The sequence below is a fragment of the Notothenia rossii genome, assembly GCF_949606895.1.
Source record: "Notothenia rossii genome assembly, chromosome: 3".
Lineage (NCBI taxonomy): Eukaryota > Metazoa > Chordata > Actinopteri > Perciformes > Nototheniidae > Notothenia > Notothenia rossii.
In genome coordinates this window covers 86,871,091-86,893,801 of record NC_136901.1, presented here as the reverse complement: position 1 = coordinate 86,893,801, position 22,711 = coordinate 86,871,091, and the positions used below count along the sequence as shown (strand labels likewise).

Here is a 22,711-nt window from a genome sequence, read left to right as displayed (position 1 = left end):
ATTACAGAAACACTACTGGGCCGATTTCAAGACAGTCAAGAAATAATTTATTTCAGAGTGGATTCAAATCACAAGCTGCATACAGGAAATATTTGTTTTACTTTGTGGAAATAATCTTCACATAGTGACATTCTAGTTTACATGATACTCTTATTGTTAACCTGCTTTGTTCAACTTTCCCTATCTGTCCAGTATCACGAGCTAAAGACACATTTCTAGTAAAAATTGTGAGATGTCGAAGAGGCTGTTACAAATGCTGTTTAAAGTATAATCAGTTATTGCCAACAATGTGGCTGTTGCCTTAAACCTAGCACTGTTTACAGTTGACTGCCTTACAACTTAAAACACAGGTATTAAGGCTTATAATAGTGTTACCTACATTCACTCAAACATCCTGACTAGTTTGTAGTGCTGCAGCCTACACATGGCTGCAGTGGTTTCAAGTGGGATGAAATATTTCAGACTGAGTCCTACTGCCCAACACACCATCTGAAACATGTTGCAGTGCATACTGACAACCACCAGGTGGCATGTGTGGCCCGTGGTGACAGAAAGAAGGATCATGAAGATGGTGTGGGGGGGGAGGGGGGAAGGATTATTGGCTTACCCTTCTTGGGTGAGCTTTGTGGGGAGGTGGGAGGGGAGGAGAGCTGGGAGGAGGCGTTGGACACGGTGTCCTCTGGCTGCCTCCTGTGCCTTTCGTTCCCCTCCTCCGACAGAGACAGGATCTTCTTCAGAGACTGAGGGGAGCTGGTGCCTGTGGATATTTACAAGAAGATGAGCAGAATTAGTACGAGGAGCTCTGCCACTCCCCGCAGCGAGCCGCCCGACTGCATTGTCTGGGACTTTTTTTGTATTAGCTGTTTTGGTCAGACAGCCTCTAGGTGGCAGCACTGTCGTAAAGAAGCTGGTTTCTGCTGTTGTCTGCAAATCACAGGATGAGGGAGAGGAAACTGAGCAATGGTGGCACATACAAGGACAAGGGAACATGAGGTTTCTAAAGGCTTACACCACAATACTACCAAACATTATCATATAAGAGAATAAGCTGTATTTATAGTTGTATTCATTTGGTCTTGGAATGACCTTCAATCACGCCTTAAACTGACGGCACTTGTTCTTATAGCCTGTTTTAAATTGAAGTTGTCTGAGGTCCTTACCACCAGCTGCTCTTGCAATAATACGTAGTACCTTTCATACTGTCCCAAATGAGCACAATGTAGTGACTGCTTTTTTTGTTTTGTTCTTCGTTTTTTTATATGTCTGTGTGAGAACGTGTAACATTGCTGCCTTCTTGGCCAGGTCAGCATTGTACATGAGATTTTATCTCAATGCTTTTTATCTGGTTAAATAAAATAAAAAAATTCAATAACATTAGGTGAGATATTAGCTAAATGATGGGACACGACACGTGACAGGTCCCTACAATAGAAATATAAGTATTAACTCTGTGGACATATTTCACTAATTTTGATAAATCTAATGATATTAAAGGAAACTCTTCATATGCATTACACTTTTAATGTAGTTGCTTGAAAGATTTATGTATACAGTAGGTCATACTTGCCAACCTTGAGACCCCAGAAATCGGGAGCATTTCAAAACCGGGTAGGGGGGGTGCTAGTCGATCGCCGGAGCTGATTGATATTAATATTGTTAGTTGTAAGTGCAATGCCTTGCGGCCTGTAGCACCATCCTTGATGGAGCATATGTGTGGGCTGGACCTGTATTTTACAGGAAAGGAGTGAGGAGAGGGTCGAGTTGTCGATGCTTGTTCTGTTTTCTGTGACTATCTGCCTCACCCTCTCAGACTTTCAGTTGCGCGCGCTACTAAATAGACGCGCTACCATGGAAACCAAACAATGGTGTAGCTGTATTAAAGTCTGAGTGGAAACAGTCGTGAGTAAATCTGATTTTGTCAGAAATCGTGAGAAATGCGGGAGAAATATGACCCCGGGAGGAAACCGGGGGGGGGCAATGAAATCGGGAGTCTCCCGCGAAAATCGGGAGGGTTGGCAAGTATGCAGTAGGTACACATTCAAAATGTATTTTTGTATACCGGGCTTCATAAAGATTGACATCCACTTACCAAAAGGCGGCAGATCCTTGACTGGCACTTTCTTCCGGGATGGGTAGAGGGCCACGGCAGGGACCTGCAGGGCCTGGCCCCCCTTGGCCAGCTGGCCCCTCTGTTGGCTGGCCGCTCGGCACACCACCGGGGAAGTATCTGGTCGTTTCCCACCGGCGTTCTTGGGCACTGGGTAGCGGAAAAAAGACAGAGCAAATCCCCATTACACAGTTAGAATTAGAATGTAGGTCTTAACATAAAATGTGCAGGCAAAAGGACATACGAGAAGGCAGGCATTTTCTGTGAAGTTTAAGAAAACGGCTGGGGTTTGATAGTCAAAGCTGTTCTTTCTGTGTATGCATTAGCAGCCAATGAAGTTGGCATTAAGAACGGGGAACTGGCGTAGCGATTCAGTCTTTTTAATTCACTGCCAATGAGTCTTAAAGACGGACTGAGTGTCCTGTTACTCCACCCTGTCTGTGTCTGCTTTGAATCCTGGGAACACACAAACGTCTCCAGAGAAATATGCACCTCAACAAAATCAAGTAATCAACATTTAACTCTAATTATATTCTAGAAATAATTGCTCTGCTGGGAGACGAGACAGTAAGAGTTTATCTTATACATTATAATCATGGTAGATAGTAAATGGGCTGCATTTATGTAGCGCTTTTTCCAGTCTGTGCAACACCTCAAAGTGCTTTTGCATACAAGTCAGAATTCACTCATCCATGCAGAGGCAGAGGCTGATATACACCTGCTCTTGGGAGACTTACATTCACACACACACACACACTATTGGGAGCAGTTCAGGGTTAAGCATCTGATCGAGGTGTTGACTGCACAGGCTGGGGATGAAACCAGCGACCTTCCGATTGGAGGACGACCAGTCATATTCAATTTTTCTTACATGTGTCTGTTAGTTCGTGTCACAAACTCACGTGTGCTGATGGAGGGCTCGCACTGCATGGAGAGCGTCTGCAGACTCTCCTCGTTGGTCTCCAGGCTGAGGTTGGACAGATACTGTTTGACCTTCCTGGCCATCTGCGCGTCCTCGTAAAGCTTTTTGGCGTTCAGGAAGGAGCTGCGTCTCACCCTCTTCTTGTGCCCGCCGGTCTGCGTGACGTCCAGCACCGCCGCATTGGCACTACCCTGGCTTAGAGACCTATACATGTGCGCCCACACGGAAACATGCACATAAACACATAGAAAAGAATAAAGGAAGACTTATTAGAATAGTCTGTGAATGAGCATGGAGTGAAGCATAATGTACAGGTATTATTACAGGCCTGGTGTTTAAACTTGGACATGCACAGAGCAGTTTTAGTTATTTCTCTCCACTGCAAAACATTCCAGTCATTCCAGACAGCAGAGGGGGGGCGGGGGGGTGAGGGAGGGAGGCTGTAGTCAAACAACGGGGGAGTAGAGAGGGGGAGTTCTGCTAGTGTAGCACGCTCATAGTTTACATTTCTGTGGCCTGAGTCAGCTCGTAGTAGTAGTGGTAGTAAAAGCTTTACTTGCACATGGTCTCATTAAGAAAGTAAACAACACAATAGTTCGATTTGTTCTCATCAGTGGACAAATATTTTCTTTATTGTTTCTCATATGGATATTCTTAAAAATGCTTCTGAAAGACACTGACTATCAAAACATATCATTTCTATTAGATATATATATATATAGATGCTCAGTTCCAAAAATGCACACAAGTACTGCTTTCTGATCTTGTAATTATAACCCTACTATAGAAACTCACATTCCCCGAGATTAAGATCTCATAATTACAAGAACAACTCTCACAAATTACGAGATACAGATCTTGTAATTCCAAGATGGCTTTCTCCTAATTACAAGACCCTGAGTCATAATTACGAGACACAGAATTCATAATTACCAGAAAACGTGTTCCTTTAGTGAGCGCAATGTGCTTCCCATCTGTTTCCCGTTATATGTCTCCGTAAATTCACGGCGATGTCCCATTCGACCACAGGAATGTAAAGCATGATGATAAAAATGTTTTATATCCAGAATATCTGGCAGTTTGGAGCTTTAATATACAGATGAAACCTCAAAAACAAGAACAACTTTGAAAATGAAGCTGCATGCATTTTGTTAGATAAACATGTCAAGAAAGGTCACATTTGCTAACATACGACTGGAATCCAACAGAAAATATATACGTTTTTGTGTGTTTTCCCAATCATCAGTGTAATGAATTTACAGTATGGTTAACCCTCCTATTGTCTTCGTTCCCCCCCTTACTTTGGTGTTCGTGGTCAAATTTGACCGGTCCTGTTTTAACTGCTATTACATTAACACAAAAACCATTACTCATCACCAAATGTCATTTAACACCCTTTCAAACTGTACATATTGTATCAGACGACTGGTATACATGAAGAACTGCAGTAAATATACAAAGAATAGGCACTGAACATGTATTGCGTGTGCCAGGTGTGATCCGTGTGGGGGGATGGGCACATAAGAGCGGGAAATGTGTCAAATTGTTCTGTGTGTGTGTGTGTGTGAGTGTGAGTGTGAGTGTGTGTGTGTGTGCCAGGTGTGATTCACATGGGGGAATTTTTGGACTGGGAACATCATGGGTGTTGACTAAATCGTCCAAAATTCAATGAAAGTGGTGATAAGCAATTGTATATGTTCAAATGTATACTGTGAAGGATATCATAAAGCCTTAATGCAATCAAATGTAAAACTAAAAAGTTATGATGGATGAAAGTAGTAAATCGATTTGACCCAAAGACAACAGGAGGGTTAAAGTAAAATAGTCCAGTGTGACCAAATGCTAGCATAATGTGACCTTTGTTTCCTTCAATGCCCTTTGGTTAGGGCCAGGCAGTGTTAGTGAGAGGATTCAACTCTAACCGGTTAATAAGGTTTGAGAAAAGAAGAAAAGAAGCAAGCAAATTGGCAGAAAAAAGAAACCGTGGTGCAGGGAGGGCAAAAGGTCATAGGGTCACCAAACTTACCCTAAACTCCTCCATTTCTTCTTCCTAGAGGGTGGGTGCCATGAACAGAGAAGCATGGAGGGGCAAAGGGTGGATGAATCGAGAGAGAAAGAGACAAAGCTTAGGACAGGAAAGACCACCAAGATCACCAAAAAGAGAAATTTGACCCACGTGAAAGTCAGTAGAGAGGAAATCAAATGGTTACACCACTAAGAAGTCACATCATTAGACAAAGACACACTGTCACTGAAGCACTGTGCACATTATACATCAACAATGTGTATAGGGGAACAGTTGCCAGAGGGAACAGCTGCTTGAGAGAGAAGCGTGATGCAGAAAGTTTGACTGACTACGTGAACCGGCTAACCCCTCACAGTTTGGTTAGTCAGTGGAGTGCTGACAGGACCTACAGAGAGGGCGATGGATCCTTTTTAATATGACATCTGGCTTCGATCGTAAGGATCTATTGTACCTTGTGCGGAACATGAGGGCTGGGTCCATGTTGACGGAGGCCATGCGACCCACATGGCGAATTTCTTTGGCGATCATCCTCAGCTTCTCAAAGTTCACCAGGCCGTCCACTTTGGAGTCGTTGCCTGAGAAACGAGGGGAGAAAGAAAGTCAATTACTGACATTTTACACAGTTGATCAAACTAAACACCGTACAATTGTACAATTTTGAAGGAAACTGCAAGCAAGCAAGTCTTTAAAACAGCTAACATTAAGCAGGAACCCTACGTGAAATTGTTTAATACAAGCTATCTCGCCTGCCTCAAAACTTCAGGGCAGTATAGCCACTGACATTCATAACTTATTTTATGGTAATGAGAACATTATAAATTGATTTCTAGTTCCTGGTTCTTACTGCAAGCTTTACCAATAACAAATATGTAAGTGTGATGCTTTTATATGGACGGATGAGATCATGTGACCTACCTTCGTGCAGGAAGGTGAGGTCCTTCTTGATGACGGGGAACAGGGGGATGATTGGCGGCTGCAGGTTCTGATTGTTCAGCACGTTCCTGTACTTGGCCATGTTCCTGGAGGGGTCGAAGAGGTCCTGCAGGTCGCTGAACAGCTTCTCGTACTTACTGGGCAGCTTCTCCCACGTTCCTCTCAGCCTGGAGACTGGAGCCAGGTTCAGACCACTGTGGGAGGGGGGGGACGACGACATAATAAGCATGAGAGTGGGAACAAATAGTGCTGATTTAAGCTCTTTCTCCAGAGGTCTAAACAACATTCATTTTAACTGCAGGTCTGTTGCTACTCTAACTTTTTTTTGTATTACATACCCCTCTTATTATATTTAAGCTTACTTTTTATTTATGTTTTGCTGACTTTTTAATTCATGTTTTAAAATGTATTTACTGTAAATGTCATTTTATTCCCTAATACTTTTCTTACGTTGACGTAATACAATGTTGTGATTGACTTGTGGTTGAACTGACTATATAAACAAACCTGCCTTTCCTTGATATGTATTAGTTTACAAGTTCACAAACATATATTTCTTAGGATTCATCAAATAAATAAGTTACACATAACTCCTCAGAACCAAATAAGAATACAAAATAGGTTAAAGGTCACCTATTATACTGTTTTTCATCAATACATTATAGGTCTCAGATAAATACAAAACATGGTTCCAAACACCAAACAGATCATTGCAGTATTACCCATAATCCCCTCTGTTTCAGCCCTGTTTCAAAAGTGCTGATTCTCTGTCTGTTACTTTAGATGAAAATGAGGAAACACTCCCCACAGGTGATAATGTGGGGGAGGGGGGTTACCTTGGATGCTGATTGGCTAATGGTTACACAAGCCAAAACATCGTTATGACATCATAAAGTGGCCAAAATCTGATCAGCTCATTTTCAGACAGGTTTTTATAGAAATGGATCTGGACAAAAAGAGAGAGAATCTTTGTTCCTGAAACTTTCAGAATCTCTTTCCACAGAGGGGACACATGTTGATGTAGGACAGACATGACAAAGGGGATTTTGCATAATAGGTGACCTTTAAATTCAAAATCACAAATGAATGTGTTGATAAAAATCCAGTATCAGTCCACTAATACAACCAACATAAAACACAATGGCACAGTTCACTCCACATACACAGATATCTGCGTGTCTCACCTGATGATGGCGAACATGGAGTTGAAGTTCTTGCACTCGCGGCAGTGCAGGGCGATCTTGATGAAGTGCTTCACGTTCTTCATCCTCTTCAGCTGGTTGGGTTCGCGCGTCACCTCCGTGGCCACCCAGAAGGTCTCGTGGTTGATGGCCTCCTCGAAGCGCTTCAGGCTGAACGAGCCCGTCTTGGAGCGCAGCTTGTAGAGGTCGTCGATGTACTCGGTGGGCTCGATGGCGCAGAACAGCTCGAAGGCCCTCATGGAGAGCTGCGTGGACACCTCCACCGTGCTGAGCTGCAGCAGAGAGATCTGACCCTCCCGCAGGAGATCCTGAGCGTCGTCGTCCGAACACAACGTCTCCGTCTCCATGTTGCTCTTCAGGTAGTATCTGGTGAGAGGGGAAAGGCGTGGTTTATATTTCCTTTCTCTAAGGCGACGACAGGTGAATAGGGTACTTTTTTTATTACTTAAAGACATCAGCAAGACATTTCTCCAGTTAATGACTTACATTAAGACAATAGTTTTTTGTATTACAAGTTTTCTGAAATAGCATGTTTACATTTGCAAATGAGCCATTATCTAATTAAATATGCGCATATTTTAATACATTTCAGGAACCTGAACATTAGATAAAGTCAGGTTCAAAATGCTTGTTTCATTTTGTAGTCTTATTAGAATCTAAAGTTTTTACAGAAGGGATTTTGGATATCTCTTTTTATCACTCCATAAATCAGAAAATACTGTCAACAGCTGTAAAATACCAACGTTCGCATCATTTAACTGAAAAATAACTAATTCTATAACAGATGAATCACTTAATGGCCAAATCCTTGCTAGTTTAGCTATTCTAACGTAATAATGTACTTATTTTCTCTATTTTATGTCATGCTTAACTACAAAATGTTGTATTTAAGTGTTTGCCGAACAAATCAAGCAATTTAGAGCCCTCTGCTTTGTGTCCCTGAACAATGTGATTGCTGTTATTGGCACTTTATTGAATAAGTTATCAATTGAGGTTAGTCGATTAAGAAAATATTTGTGAATTGCAGCTTTTGTCCATCTTCATTTGAGCTTTAGCTAACCAGAATAGTCTAGGAGTTAAAATAATATGTTGAGGAAAAAAAAAAACAATATGTTGTTTTTTAACAAAATGTTGTTAAAAAAAATATTCAGTGTTTCCCACAGATTTAGATTCTATTTGTGGGGGCCCCGCACCGCACCCACCCCCTCCGCCCCCAACGTTCTTGTTGCTCTGTGTTGCGTTGTTAATTAGTGAAACACACTGGAGTTGAGGATCTGTGGGATTTATTCTCCCAAAAATATAATTTACAATTTAGCAAACACCTTATTCCAAAGCGAATTACAGGGACATTCTCCCTGGAGTAACTGAGGGCTAAGTGCCTTGCTCAAGGGCACACTAGTAGTGATGTTCCAGGCAGGATTTTAACTCGCAATCTCACGATCATCAGCCCACCTCACTATCCATTAGACCACAAAAAAAAAAAAAAAGAATAAAAAAAATTAATAATAATATATATATATTTTTTTATGAGATCCATTTGTGGCGGACGATAACAAATACCTGGTGTGTACTCTTTTGATTCTATTAACGTGGGCTTGCCACTTTGTTTGATATCATAATTTACTCTTCCTGTTTGCCTTTTTCCCGCACCGTCCCCTTTGCTGTAACGCCGTAAATGTTCCTGCTGTGCGACAGATATAGAATTTCACATTTGATCCGGTTTTAGATGTATTTACCTGCCGCTCAGTTGAATCCTGTCGGCCAGTTTGGAGAGCTGGTCAGGTAGCCTCCTCTGTTTGATGACGCCCTCCGGAGTGACGGACACTTCACACAGCGAGTACGCTTCAGGGGCTGCTGTCAAAGCAAACTCCCTGATGGCCTGAGCCACCACCTCCTTCGCCGTGGTGTCCTTCCCGATCATGATGTACCGGGACTGCTGGTCCGCCTTGAAGACTCGCAACACCTGGTCCGACATATCTGAGGGTGACAAGGATACACAATGAGGGTGGATGCTCACGTATTAGCTTTGTTTTGACTGAGAGGCATGAGCTTCTTAAGCAATTTCTTCCATTTGTTTCCCAAGATGAATAAACAGTCATTCTCTTTTAGCAAGCATCCATCACCACCATCCATCTTTTGGATGTCACCCGCAAACCTTATTATCTTATTATCTTAGTAATTCATATTAGTAATTCATTAGTTTGATCAGAAGCACAATCACCACCAATCATAGGACCCAAAATCTCCAAAGTATTTAAAGGGAAAACCATAAATATGTGCCGTGTGAAATGTATGTGAGTTTGACATTAAGGAGTTGACAAAGAAGCGGGATCACAGGGAGAGAAATACTCACTCGGTACGACTGGGACTGGAGGAACACAAAGAACATGTGGTGAGCAGGAGGTAAAGGGGATACACATATAGGTACTATGTGTATATTCTATTCATGTAAAGCCCATTAAATGTAAGGGAAAGTTTCCAAAGCTCCTAACTGAAATGAGCCAGAACAGTATAATCATTATGTTAAGATCGTCTCATGTTACACCTAATGCTGGATGATTTGTACTAAGGGTACACATCTGGGTCAATGAACAGAAATATCAATGCGTGAGATGAACCTGAACATTAAAATAGCGGCTTAATGAGAAACCCACTGTCCCCAGGAAAAGGAACAATATATATATATTTTTTAAAGTAACCCATTAAATGTTTGAGTATGTTTCCCCTGCTGCTAATTCAAATAAGCCGTAAGAAAAAACGTTGAATGAAGGACATAATGATCGTTTGATGAAAAATGAATAACAAAGTGTTTTTTGGTCACACGCTCCACATTATATCCACAGAGCAGGAGTTAGTCCTCACCAGGCTGGTTGTTGAAGTCGAGGATGCGGTGGTGGGACTGCAGCAGGTCGGGGTTTGACGACGAGAGGTTTCCGCTGACGGGCAGAGCTGGCAGTGCGATCTGTTTGGACTGCTTCATCCCCACGATGCTGTCGTCCTGCGATTGGCCCACGCAAACGTCACTATGGAAACAAGAGGGGAGGTATCAGTACTGTCAACAAAAGGCAGGGGGCGATATTTGTGTTGGTTGCTGTGGACCCATAGACTAGTAAATTCTGCAAGTAAAAGAAAGTCAGATTTTACACCTTTTTGGGTGAGTTTACTAGTTTATGCTCATATTTTGGTCGATAAATATAAATAGGGTTAGTATAGGGTTAGAGCTAAACCTGGTGCTAGATCATCAAAGGAAACTGAATGAGTATCCCACTTTCCCCAAAAATAGCTAAAACTCAGTATTGGCAAAACTTAACTTTAACAACTTAGCTTTTACTAATATATTATCCATTCTTTCTCAGTTTGTCACATTATTATTCATCCATTCCTCTGTCACTTTGAGCTGTGGGCTGATCTGGTGTCAGCACTTCAATTATGTCGAATAAAAAAGTCAAAAATATGCACTTTTATTCAAGGTTTTCCTGCAGCATTTAAGAGTGAGGGCGCCTCGCTTCACTAGTAAAAAGATTGCTTTGACATTTTTATAAAACATAAAATAAGGTCTCTTAAGCTTCAGGGAGAAGGAGCTATGGCGCTAACTCAAAGCATAAGCCCCACGTTTCATCAGGGAAATGAATGTTTAAATATTTCTTTGAAAACTACACTGAACGCGAGATCAGAAGCATCGACATCCGTCTGATTCAGCTCAGCAGGTGATTGATGATTGTACATTCGCTTGGCAGAAATCAATCAGAGCAGCGTTCTGCAATGTCGGGAGAAAAATGACAACTTTTCCTGAGCTTTAACAATTTAGGAAAGTGGAGACAAACAGCCCAATTAGTCTCAATCAGAGGGGGGTGTATGGATCACTGCTTCGTCTGCACACCATTGTATTAATCACATCTTTCTCTCTCGTGCCTTCAGCTCTTTGGATAGAGACCAATCACAGATCTGTGTGCCAGTGTAATTACTTGTATGGTTTAGGCGGCAGGATGCTGGTGAGTGTTTTGTCGAAGATCTTCTTCAGCTTGTTGCGTCCTCCCACAGAGTTGGACTTGGCCTTCTTGCTGACCTTCTCCAGGCCCATCACCTGCTCCACGTCTACCGCCAGGTCGGGGATGGAGTAGCGGCTCGCCTTCTTGATGTCTCCGATCTTCGGGAGGTGGGGCGCTCCGTTCTTTCTCTCGTGTTCCTCCTCACCGTCCAGATCATGGTCGTGTTCTGGCCTGGTGAGCAGATCTTTAAAAACTGGACAGAAAGGGAAGAGGAGACAAATAATTAGTAAGAGAACGTATTCAGAATTAGTAACGGAATAAACATTGTTAACCACCAACTATGTGCAATATATATATATATATATATTTACAATATGCCGTAAATAACTGTGCAATATATACCTGGCAGCTAAATCCTCAGAACTGTTACAGGATATGTTTTTTGTAAATTGTGTAACTTTTTATATTATAATTTATTTGTATCTTTAATATTCATTTTTGTATGCATGCTACTTAGGTAACATCACTCTGTCTTCTGCTGTAACAATGTACATTTCCCCTCTGTGGGACTAATAAAGGTATTCTGATTCTGATTTATAAGTATGGACACAATTAACCTAGTCTCTTTATTTTAGCTTTCAAAGCACGTAAGTCTCTTCTGCAATTATTAGGATCCTTTCTCTTGGTTGAAATGGCTCTCATTGATTTAATAGAATAGAATATGGAGGGATGAAACCCTCGTTTATGGTCACACATGCAGAGAACACAGCACACACAGCGACATGTGTTCTCTGCATTGAACCCATCCTAGTACCAGGAGTCTAGTACTGGGAGCAGTGGGCAGCTATTGTACAGCGCCCGGGGAGCAATGGGAGTGAGGGGGGGTGTCCGGTGCCTTGCTCAAGGGCACCACGGCAGGGCAGGAGGTGAACTGGAACCTCTCCAAGTAGAAGTCCACACTCCATATTTTAGGTCTGGTCGGGGACTTGAACCAGCGACCCTACAGCTCCCAGTCCAAGCCCCTACTGACTGAGCCACTGCCGGACATTTAATACACTAGTTCCGAATGCTTTTTGTTTGTGACATCATACAAGTGAGCAATATCTACTTGCAAAGCTTACTGGTCACATGTATGTACCGGTTATCACAACTGAATTCACGAGAAGTCTGCAGATGCAAGTGTCGTCAAATCAGACACTAAATGTGTATGTTTCCTTTTCATTAGTCAAATAAAATATATCTTTAGCCAAACTCATGCCCAAGAGCATGAGAGACGGGCCTTCAATCATACATGAATATTCAAAATAAATGAGCATTTTAAAGGAGAGACAGGTTTGAATATCGTGCCACCCTTCACATTTCGACATCATTCTAACAAGCTGTGTCTTACGAATGTGATGCAACTTTACCTAAAAGGTTTGTTTTCACAGTTATGGACAAGTGTGTGTTGTTCTTCAGAATCTCGTTGGCTTTGTTGAGCTGCACGTTCTCGAAGTTCTGCCCGTTCACCTCCAAGATCTGCAGGAGGAAGAAGGCAGAAATAAACCCGGTGCATTTTAGGAAACAGTTGGCGGAACACAACTTTTTACTCTGGAATTAAAAGGATACCAAATCTTAAGCTAAGGCTACCTCATCGTGAATAACTGCATGCCACATTGGATCAGGGCAGAAGGTGTTAAGCCTTGCACTAATGTTAATGTTCCAGGTGATGATCTCTGAACCACGTATTTTATTCAGCGCACAAAGAACAAAACCTCTGGCATGACATTTAGTCCAACACATGTTTTAAGACATTCATCTGAGCCATGTCTCCTTCAGATTGTCTTTACAGCTTGCCCTCTTAATAGGCCGGATATTTGCATTTGAACACAATATGCTAACCAGCCTCTGCCGCTTCCTTTTTAGTGGAAGTGGAAGTCACCTTTGACCGTAACATACGCAGAGACCATCCTCCGCCGCCGTGACGACCAAAACGTCCGGGATCAGCGGCGATTAGCGACACTCTCACTACTTAAGAGACTTCTGCTTATGGCACGTTGACGAAACAAATGGGACTAATACCACAGCTCTGCAGCGACAGGTTCTGAATGTATGATGATTGTAAGAGAAGCTGGTAAAAAGTGGAAGGTGTGTGTGTGAGAGAGTGAATGCTTCTAAAAGATGCCAGCTTCTCCGCTTCCTTTTGGGGAAACAGCTGCAGAGGATGTTTGGAGTCAAGAGGGCTTAGCTCGCATCCAGACACTCTCAAGATGGTTTCAAGGATTAAGGGACTTTGCTTAAAGCCCTGAGGACTGCAGAGTGTGAAAATGTTCCAGCAGTCAAGTCGCGAGAAGAAAGCCAAAGCCTGCAGCTACTGGCAACTTTCGAAAAAAAAACTTTTAATGGTAGTTATAGTAAAATGTAAAACCAATTTCACAACAAAAAATGGATTTTCAACACCAGAAAAATGCTCTATTCAAGTGCTGGTCTGTGTGACATGAGTGAATGTTGCTCTCAATTGTAGCCTGAAGCCAAAAAAGTGTGCACTTTTCCTCCCTAGAGTCAAATATTTGAATACACTTTAAACACTTTCCTACAGCAGAAGGAAGGTTTCTATGTGACACATATCCTACCTGATCTCCACGCTTAAGGCCAACTTCTGCTGCCTTGCTCCCGGGCTCCACGGCATCGATGAAGACGCGGAACCCTTTCTCCTGACCTCCGAGGAGGGTGAAGGCCAGCGGAGAGTCCCTGGACGGCTTGGTCAGCGTCACCAGCCGCGGCTTGGCTTTAGCAGCACACGCTATGTTTAACAGTCTGAGGTGCCCACACATTTTCTGGAAGACAAAGAGGACACAGATGTAAGGAAAGTGCAATAATTGGCATATTTGAAATACCGTACATTTATTGAGTAATTAATGTGTAGGTTTTTTATACTCACTTCTTTCTCCAGATTGTTTTCAAACTCTTCCAGAAATTGAGTCATGGCAAGGTCACCCTCAAAGTCATTGAAGTGATTGTTTACCCACAGCAAGACTACCCGTGTAACCTGGAGGGATCACATGATCAGCACGAGTCAATAAACTGTTTACTGGTGGATTGATAGTTCATGCATTATATAGTTAACATCTGGTTCATGGAAAAACTTCATTTGCATGCAAGCTATAAATTACTCAATGTGTGTTTTTGCAGGAAATAGACTCCATTTTCTATATATCAGATATTCTGTTTATCATTCATATTTGAGTTATGTCATCAGTTCATGAAGAGTATCTCCCGTACCTTGTCCCTGAGGCTGGGGTCGTGGAACCACTCCAGGAGCTTCCTGCCCACGACCATGGGGCTGGAGAGGAAGGTCCTGTAGGTCAACAGGAAGTCCTCGATGTAGGTGGGGTCCACTACTGAGTGTTCCTCCACCAGGTGCATGGTGAGACGCTCCGATGTGCCCTGAGGTTCAAAATAATGGTTTTATTTCTTTAGATTCCTTTTATTGTCACTACACAGAGTACAGCGAAATTCCCCATGGTGCAATCACACATAACAGACAGTATAAGTATCATTTTGACAATATAAGCTAAAACTTTTAATATTTAATATATAAAGTGACTATAAATTGGACCTATGATACATTGACGCTTAGAAAACAATACAACATTACCATACAAATAAAATAACAATACGTTCAAGGCAGTAAAAAATGCAAATAAGCAAGTTATTAAAAACAATCTTTCAAGCAAATTGGCGAGCACGTATCTGTTAGAATATCTAGCTGTCATTATTTGGTTGGCTGTTGAGTGACACTCCAATTTTAAATTTAAATGTGAATTTGCTGAGCCTTGACGTGTTACCTTGATGACGATGTGTCCTTTCCTGGTGCCGGTTCGGTCCAGCTCGCGGTGCTCCTTCACCATGACGATCTCCCCTTCCTCCTCCACCTTCTGCATGTTCTTCTCCACCTGGTTGAGGATGCAGCAGTAGTCCTGCTGGGCTATGCACACAAACTGGAGCAGAGTGACAGAACACAGAGTTAGAGACGGGATGAAACATTTGACACAAACTATATTCATCCTACATGCTTTACAGGATTGGAGTAGATGTGTTTTAAACATGTATATTACTGAAACAACATCTTCATTCATGGCAAATGACTACAACCGATAGATTACAAATGTATTCTACATAGCAAGTAAACGATTGATGAATTATGAAAACAATGGCTTTTGCTGATTGGGATGAAACACTTTCTAATCCCAACCACTGAGTTCATCTCCTGACGATTAAACGGACACATCAGTGTGTGTACTTTCACTACTCAGCACTGCTTTCCCATTGAACACATGATGCCAATAACGTGATCTTGCTCTTTAGATATTCTATTTCAAAATGGTTGTTCACATTTAAGGGGAAGCCCTCGGCCAAAGCTACTTACAATATCATGAGTGCAAACATTGTCTGCATACGCTGGATCACAGTGGGACTTAATATCATTAGATATGAGAGTTTGCCCACTGAGATGCAGATGAAATGGACTTCCTATCCGTGTGATACCGTGCAGGATCTTTACGCTCCTACCTGGCAGTCGTCCACCTTGGTCTTCATCACGCCCTTCATGTACTCCTTCTCCATGGTGGGTGACACCCCGAAGCTGTTCCCCATGCACAGGATCTCTGTGCGGCCCTCGGGGTACGTCACCTCCACCGAGCCGTTCAGGATCACCGACCATGAGTCCAGCTGGAGCGCAAACACAACATTATATTAGAACAAAGAACAAAAAGGAAGAAGCTAAACTTTGGAAAAGGGACAGATCAGTTCAGTTTTATTCCCGACAGCTGGTGTCACTTAACGAGTCAAAGTTATTTATCACAAAGAACCAGATGCACTAACTAGAACGGGACAGATGGTTTTTACCTCCCTTAGAGTGATACAGAAAAACAGGGAATGTTTAGAGCGACTGCAAAACACGACTAGAATATGAAGGTGACACGGCTACGAGAGAGAGTGAACCATAACTATTTACATATACTCTATACTTTACTTAAGTACAATTTTAAGGTACTTGTACTTTACATGAATCACTTCCCGGTTCTGCTTGGTTATACTTCTACTCAACTATAATTTAGAGGCACATATTGTATAGTGATGGGAATTATGGCTCTTTGAAGGGAGCGGGATCTTAAGGCTCCGTTCCTTTGCGAGAGCCGTTCAAAAGAGCCCGGTTTTTTTTAAGGGGGCGGGGCTACTAGGTTTATCTGCGAAATAAACCTTTTATAAGTCAATCAAATGTAGCCCTGTTTTGACTAATGATTTATATGTGTACACATATATCACTTAAATTATTCAATACATCCTTTGTACTGAACTATTCAAAAGTAAAAATTACATTTTTAATATAAATGATTTGCTGTGGCCAATTGTTTCCATTGCATTTACAGACCCTTGTAACTCTCTGATTGTACAACCACGCTAAATAAATATATTGCAATGTTCAAAACAGCAGCATCCAACAGTCTCTAATCCTTGGATATTACATGTCACTGCCTGCATGCACGGAGCACCCGTAGCACGGAGATCATCATATCATTCTGTCTTGTATTACTTAACAAAAACAAAATGGTTCATTGGCGGGCGCGAGCCGGCTCCCGTCGTTCACTTAGAAAAAGAGCCGGCTTGTTCACGACCGACACATCACTAATATTGTACTTTTCACTAGTTTTTATTATATAATTGACAACATAATTTACACATTACTTTTCAAAGTTGTTAGAGACAACTCTACCTTTATATTCAAGTTATTTGATATATATATATATATATATATATATATATATCCTATATATATATATATATATATATTCGGGAAAAGGACATTTTTTATAATGTTACTTAATGTATATTTTGAAGCTTACACTTTAGTACTTTAGTAACATTTTGAATGCAGGCATTTCACATGTGGCAGAGTATTTCTAAAATGACTTTAGTAAAATATTTGAGTACTTTGTCCACCTCTGGTTACAGGTAACATGTGCTTGATTGAAGTGGATACATATCTTATCCTTTTGAGTATAATATAAAATAAGGATGTTTTGATGAATTCCTGAATAGCTGACATTTCACAGATTCCCTTCTTTCCCCCCCGACAGCAACAATACGCTCGCTGAACCCTGCATTCTCTGTGACCGGACATTTACTGAAGTAGCTTTAAAGGAAAGGTCTGCTCTCTATTGTTGAGTGCATCATAGAAAGAAAAAAAAAAAGCCAAATCGTCTTGAATGAAATTCCCGTCGTGTCTTGACCAGACCGAGAGAGAAAGAGAATAAGTGATGCCTGCTTTAGTCGCCTGAGGGACTCCACATCAGGCCTGGCACTACAGCGCGGGTTGTCAAGCATTCACATTTAATAGAGCAGATTAAATGGAAGATGAACGATTTGCTGGCGTGAAGGCGTGAGACTAGAGTTCAGTTCCCCGAGAGACACAAACGCATATAAACATATAACTCAAGACAGGGCTTATGTTAGGGCTGCTCGATTATGGCAAAAATCATAATCTCGATTATTTGGGTCAATAATTGATATCACGATTATTAAAAACGATTATCCATATACTTTGAAAACATCAATTTATTGGAGAAACAAAATGTTAACATTATGTTTTTAACAGTTTATTACCCGAACTTTAAGTATAATTCAGCTGAAAAACCAATAAAAAAAATTATATATAAACCAATAAAAAAAGATATTATATTAATAATAAAAAAATAATCGTTTTATTTCGATTACGTTGTTTTCGTAATCGTTGCAAGCCATAATCGTAATTGCGATTAAAATACGATTAATTGAGCAGCCCTAGCTTATGTGTGCATGCACTAACACACACCTCCTCTCCGTCATTGAGAACGATGGTGCCGGCGCGCTCCACCACAGCAAACACCATGACGGCGCACAGCTCCCTCCTCACTGACATCGTCATGTTGGCGAACGCCGGCAGCTGATGCATGAACTCCAGTAATTGCTCTGCAGAGAGAAGAGACACAGAGGAAGTGAAGGACGATGAGAAATAATAAGAGTCTTAATACACAGAGGAGAGGAAGAGCACAGGCAGCCCTCAGTTCGAGCCAAGAAGGCACGAGCATCAACACGGATAATCACCACAGTGAAAGCCAACAGAGGAATCATTATCTGGAGCACATAAAAGCAAATATCAATCCCATTGATATGCACTTTCAAGGCGAGCCAGGAATAATCGCTGACTCCTCACTCACTGACCTCTGTGTGCGTTTATTAAAGTACACTGCAGACATTTCCACTGCCATTCAATGATTTGATCAAGTTTAAAGGAACAGCTGACCAAAAAAAACTTCTCGGTTACTTTGGAGTTGGAAAGAGTTGGAAAAGACAAAAGGTGACGATAAGGTCATTCTTTCATTAGCTCAAAACAAAACAGTACAAATCAACAGCTTTACATTCCTTAATTTTCATTCACGGTGATTTCAATGATGTATTATATTTATATCAAAAAGGTATTTTTTCATTCTCCAGGAAGTAACCATGCCGATGTCATTTTCTTTGAATAGTTTGCAGCATTGAAATAAATACGCTTAAGGTTGCAAATGCAGTTATTCATTATCTGTATATAGGTCTAACTTGAATAGACTTTTTTCTTTTTATCTACACTGTATCTTTGCTGCTGACATGCTGTTAAATGTCCCTGCTGCAGGACATATGAAGGATTTCTGATTCTGATTATCTCAGCAACTGCTTTTGTCTTCTTCCTCACTTATGTCAGAAATAACTTTTAAAAACAATCACTGATATCTTGTTTTATTTGACCCACAAACGATGTATTTGGTTCACTATTGATTATGACAAAGAAAGCTTCACATGCAATGTCTGTCGTTTTTGCTGACTCGATGAATCAATTATTCAAATACTCGTTACTCAGGATAATCCGTGGATTTCACAGTGAGCAGTTTTCACGGTGACATGTTCTCTCAGTAGAAAGTTATTTTAATGAAAACTGTCACAGTGAGATTTGTACAACAAAGAGCGCATCCCAAAAGACAAGTTGCTGTTCATTTCTTTCTTCTCAAACGTTGTATCCATTGTTTCAAGCTGCATATACTAAATTATTTATCCTGTCCTTTGTACTGGAGCGGTGGCACATATTTCAAAGCAGGCACGGCATATCAAACCAAAACTTCTGTAGGCCTACTGTATGTGCACGGTTAGAAAGTAAGAAAGAATGTTGGGTATTTCGGTGAGGAGCATTAATAGTCGGTATTTCACTGGGTGTGTCGCCGAGGAAAAAGCTATATGTATATATTACTAGGGCTGCACGATATTGAAAAAAACTGACATTGCGATATTTTCTTCCCCTGCGATATATATTGCGTTTTTTTTAACTATATTTAACCGGATGAAGGATTTTAGTCACGGACGTCTGGATCTTAACTGGTTGACTCATCATACCTTAAGTCATGATCTAACATGTCGTGATAATGCATGTTGCTTACCCTCAAATAAGGGGGTTCATGTGAATGAAGAAGAGAAGAATCTTTTTGTATTCAAAATAGTTCCAGATGGCAGATGTTGCTTTTCTTTTTGGAAGTAAATCTTCATTCTCGCCGGTATTGTCCTCCGGTGCCTCGCTCATTTTTTACCGGTGTTTTGATGGTCTGCTAACTAGCGGGGCGGGGCCTGCTGTGATCTGATCAAGAATGGTTGTGATTGGTGGTTTGCTGTGCATGCAGAGCCTACATGTCACTCACTCAAGTACCCCTGACATGAGAGCCGCACACGTTTTCCTTTTCTAGCAAGCAGCAAAATAATTTTAACATGACGTGTTTGAGTTGATTTACCTACTTAATATCGAACGTTCTAAAAAAAAAAAAAATAATAATAATACAAAATAAATAAATCGCACGTCCCTGCGATGTGAATAGCGCGCATGCTCATATCGCGGTTATCGCCATGACACGATATATCGATCAGCCCTAATATATATATATATATATATATATATATATATATATATATATATATATATATATCAGGGCTCTCAAGTTTTGAACAGAGTTCAGAGTGAGATTTTGGCAGCGGTGTTTGGTACTCCAACTTCTGGCTCCCCTCAAAGTTCCCATGAGGCCCTCTGTACCGCGTATGTCAACGGGGGGGGTGCTAGTGAAGTATGAAGCTCCCTGTATCGCGAATGTCAACGGGGGGGGGAGGGTGCTAGTGGAGTGCACGCGTCTCAGACAAGCCTAGTTTGTTTACAAAATTGCGGCGCAATTTGGTGGGCGGTACCCTGGAAAGAAATCTCTGCGTGAGAAATGCAAGGTGTGGCGTGTGAGCGTGTGAATGGAGTGAAATGCGTGTGTCCCATGCCAAATGCGTGAGACTTGAGAGCTCTGTGTATATATATATATATATATATATATATATATATATAATGTAGGGCGCGAGACATTCTGCAGCACCCTACATTGGGGTCTAAAGTAGGAAAATACCCCCTTCTCTTCTTCTACTAACCAAAGCAGCCGTCTGGCGTTCTGGCTGACCTGTGCTTGGCATGGCAACAGCCTCGTGTGTGAAGCTGCGGATGCTCTGAAACTTTAATGTGCTGGGAGAGGTGAGGCGAGAGGATGTGCCGGAGTGACCTAGAAAAGCCTGGCGGCGAAGGGAGGGGTGTACCGCGGGGGGATCAGCGGGAGGGAGGGGGGGAGAACGGTTGGCACTCTGAGCATCATCCTCCCCCAGTCCACATCTGTAGCTAAGCCCTGACAGTGTGAGCTTGTTTTCCTATCGTTATCATTGGAGTTGAGTCATAGCTTTAAGGGATATGATACTGCAGGCTTGATGAGGCTTTCAGAATGATTTGAAAGCGCACATCGCAAATGAGAGCGAAACAGGCTTCAGAGGAATGGAGATTTATGGTGAGCGATTAAAAGAAAAAAGGAGGAGGGTGTGGCTTTTACACTTCGCTGAATTCATCTCAAATTGGGACAAGGAGAACTGTCCCAGCTGGGAAGAACACTGCCGGTTCAGATATCTTTAAAACACACATTTTCAGGCACAACAAATAGATTGGGTGTTTTTAAAGGAAACACTGCATGGCAAAGTAACCATAGTGCTACTGGAAAGCCTCATATAAACACTGTTGTTCATGTTTTTTCAGGTGCTCACCTATGTCATCGTCAGTTCTGTCCATGGGGTCTTTCTCCAGACAGTCCCGCACGATGTCCCTGCTCATGAGGGGGTCCGACGCTCGCTCGATGTCCTCTTCGTCGTCGTCTTCCTCGGAGTCCACAGCGGTCTCCGGAAGGCCGCTGAGGTCCATGTCGCCTTGCTCGTTTTCTGTGGCCTAGAAACAGCAAACACAAAAGAAAAGAGTCAGACATCTGAGATCAAAGCTCATCAAGGTGAGGGATACGTTTTTTTCCATTCAACATCAGCCGTTGGGGAAACTACAGTCAACACACATATCAGCAAAGATCAGACGCCAATCTGTAGCCACGGCTTGGACTGAGTCACGGAAGCACGTACAAACAATGCTCAGACAGACAATGCTTCAGATTGTCAGATAGAGCCTGAAAAGTGGATATAACAATGGGAGTAGCTGACTAAGCCAGTGAGCCAACTCGTGTTCATTTCAGAGAAAACACATTAGTAAACAGCCAAAAACAACAACTCAGTTTTAGAGCGACAAAGAAACTGAGCTCTCATATGCAAACACACTCACACACACATTGCTGAAATCATTATACAGTACAAACATCTGCTGTAACACTTCCAACAAATAGCATACATCAAAAAAGCCCCTCTGTAAATCTGTGGTGCAGATTTGACCCAGTTATTGACAAGCATTAGACGTGTTCAGCACTACAGTAAGAGAGAGACAGGCACACCACAAAGTGTGCTATGCATAGTAACAAGCTCATTATCTCCCAACGTTCCTCCCCTCAGCAACCTCCACATCCAAGCCACATCCTGTTCTTTGAAAGCACAAGATGAAATGTGCGCGAGTGAAAGCAATGAAATGACTTGTGCAGGACTGACACTAACCGAGTCCCTCTGCAACCATCAAAGGAACGATTTCTTTAAATGACAGAAGGGCCGTATCGCCTGGTCCCCGCAACACGGCATTAACCAAAGCGGTTGAAGAAAGTAACACGACAACCTTCTTACCTGAATATAAGGCCCGACGTCAAGCTTCTTAACAGAAAGAGAAGAAAATGTTGCCTTTGCAAACTGTCCGCAAAATCCCAGAGCCAGACGCATCTTCACCTCGCAGTCCGTCAGCCTGCTTTTAATATTTCCAGAGCGCAGAGTCCAGGTCCTTCACAGAAACCCCTACATGATTTCCCCTCAAACGCCATGTGCAAAAGGCTCATCAATGATTCACGCCAGTGTCTGAGTGGACATTTGGGCGTCACCGGTGCACACGCCCTGATGGGTGGAGCCAATGATCACGGAATAAGTAAGTATACAATACAAGCATCTTATCTCAAAACATAAGAAGTGGATGCAGTGAAATAGTTTTCAAATGGCCGGGATAAA

General features: G+C 41.9%; 1 protein-coding gene across 8 annotated transcripts in view; it reads right to left on the bottom strand.

Moving 5' to 3' along the window:
* Window positions 1-22,711, bottom strand: part of rapgef2b (Rap guanine nucleotide exchange factor 2b) — a 132,629-nt gene that overhangs the window by 8,136 nt on the left and 101,782 nt on the right. For 6 of the 8 annotated variants that reach the window (XM_079668895.1, XM_079668896.1, XM_079668893.1 and 3 more), the window contains 19 exons: window positions 21,338-21,515; window positions 18,033-18,169; window positions 15,731-15,889; window positions 15,007-15,159; window positions 14,441-14,605; window positions 14,100-14,207; window positions 13,792-13,995; window positions 12,589-12,697; window positions 11,156-11,432; window positions 10,053-10,213; window positions 9,544-9,558; window positions 8,927-9,167; window positions 7,173-7,556; window positions 5,971-6,182; window positions 5,507-5,630; window positions 5,056-5,079; window positions 3,010-3,233; window positions 2,090-2,257; window positions 608-757 (listed from right to left, as the gene is read on the bottom strand). In XM_079668895.1, coding sequence (XP_079525021.1) covers window positions 608-757; window positions 2,090-2,257; window positions 3,010-3,233; window positions 5,056-5,079; window positions 5,507-5,630; window positions 5,971-6,182; window positions 7,173-7,556; window positions 8,927-9,167; window positions 9,544-9,558; window positions 10,053-10,213; window positions 11,156-11,432; window positions 12,589-12,697; window positions 13,792-13,995; window positions 14,100-14,207; window positions 14,441-14,605; window positions 15,007-15,159; window positions 15,731-15,889; window positions 18,033-18,169; window positions 21,338-21,515 — 3,193 coding nt within the window. The remainder of the gene's footprint in view (window positions 1-607; window positions 758-2,089; window positions 2,258-3,009; window positions 3,234-5,055; window positions 5,080-5,506; window positions 5,631-5,970; window positions 6,183-7,172; window positions 7,557-8,926; window positions 9,168-9,543; window positions 9,559-10,052; window positions 10,214-11,155; window positions 11,433-12,588; window positions 12,698-13,791; window positions 13,996-14,099; window positions 14,208-14,440; window positions 14,606-15,006; window positions 15,160-15,730; window positions 15,890-18,032; window positions 18,170-21,337; window positions 21,516-22,711) is intronic. The other 2 variants (XM_079668892.1, XM_079668894.1) reach the window with 1 other exon arrangement.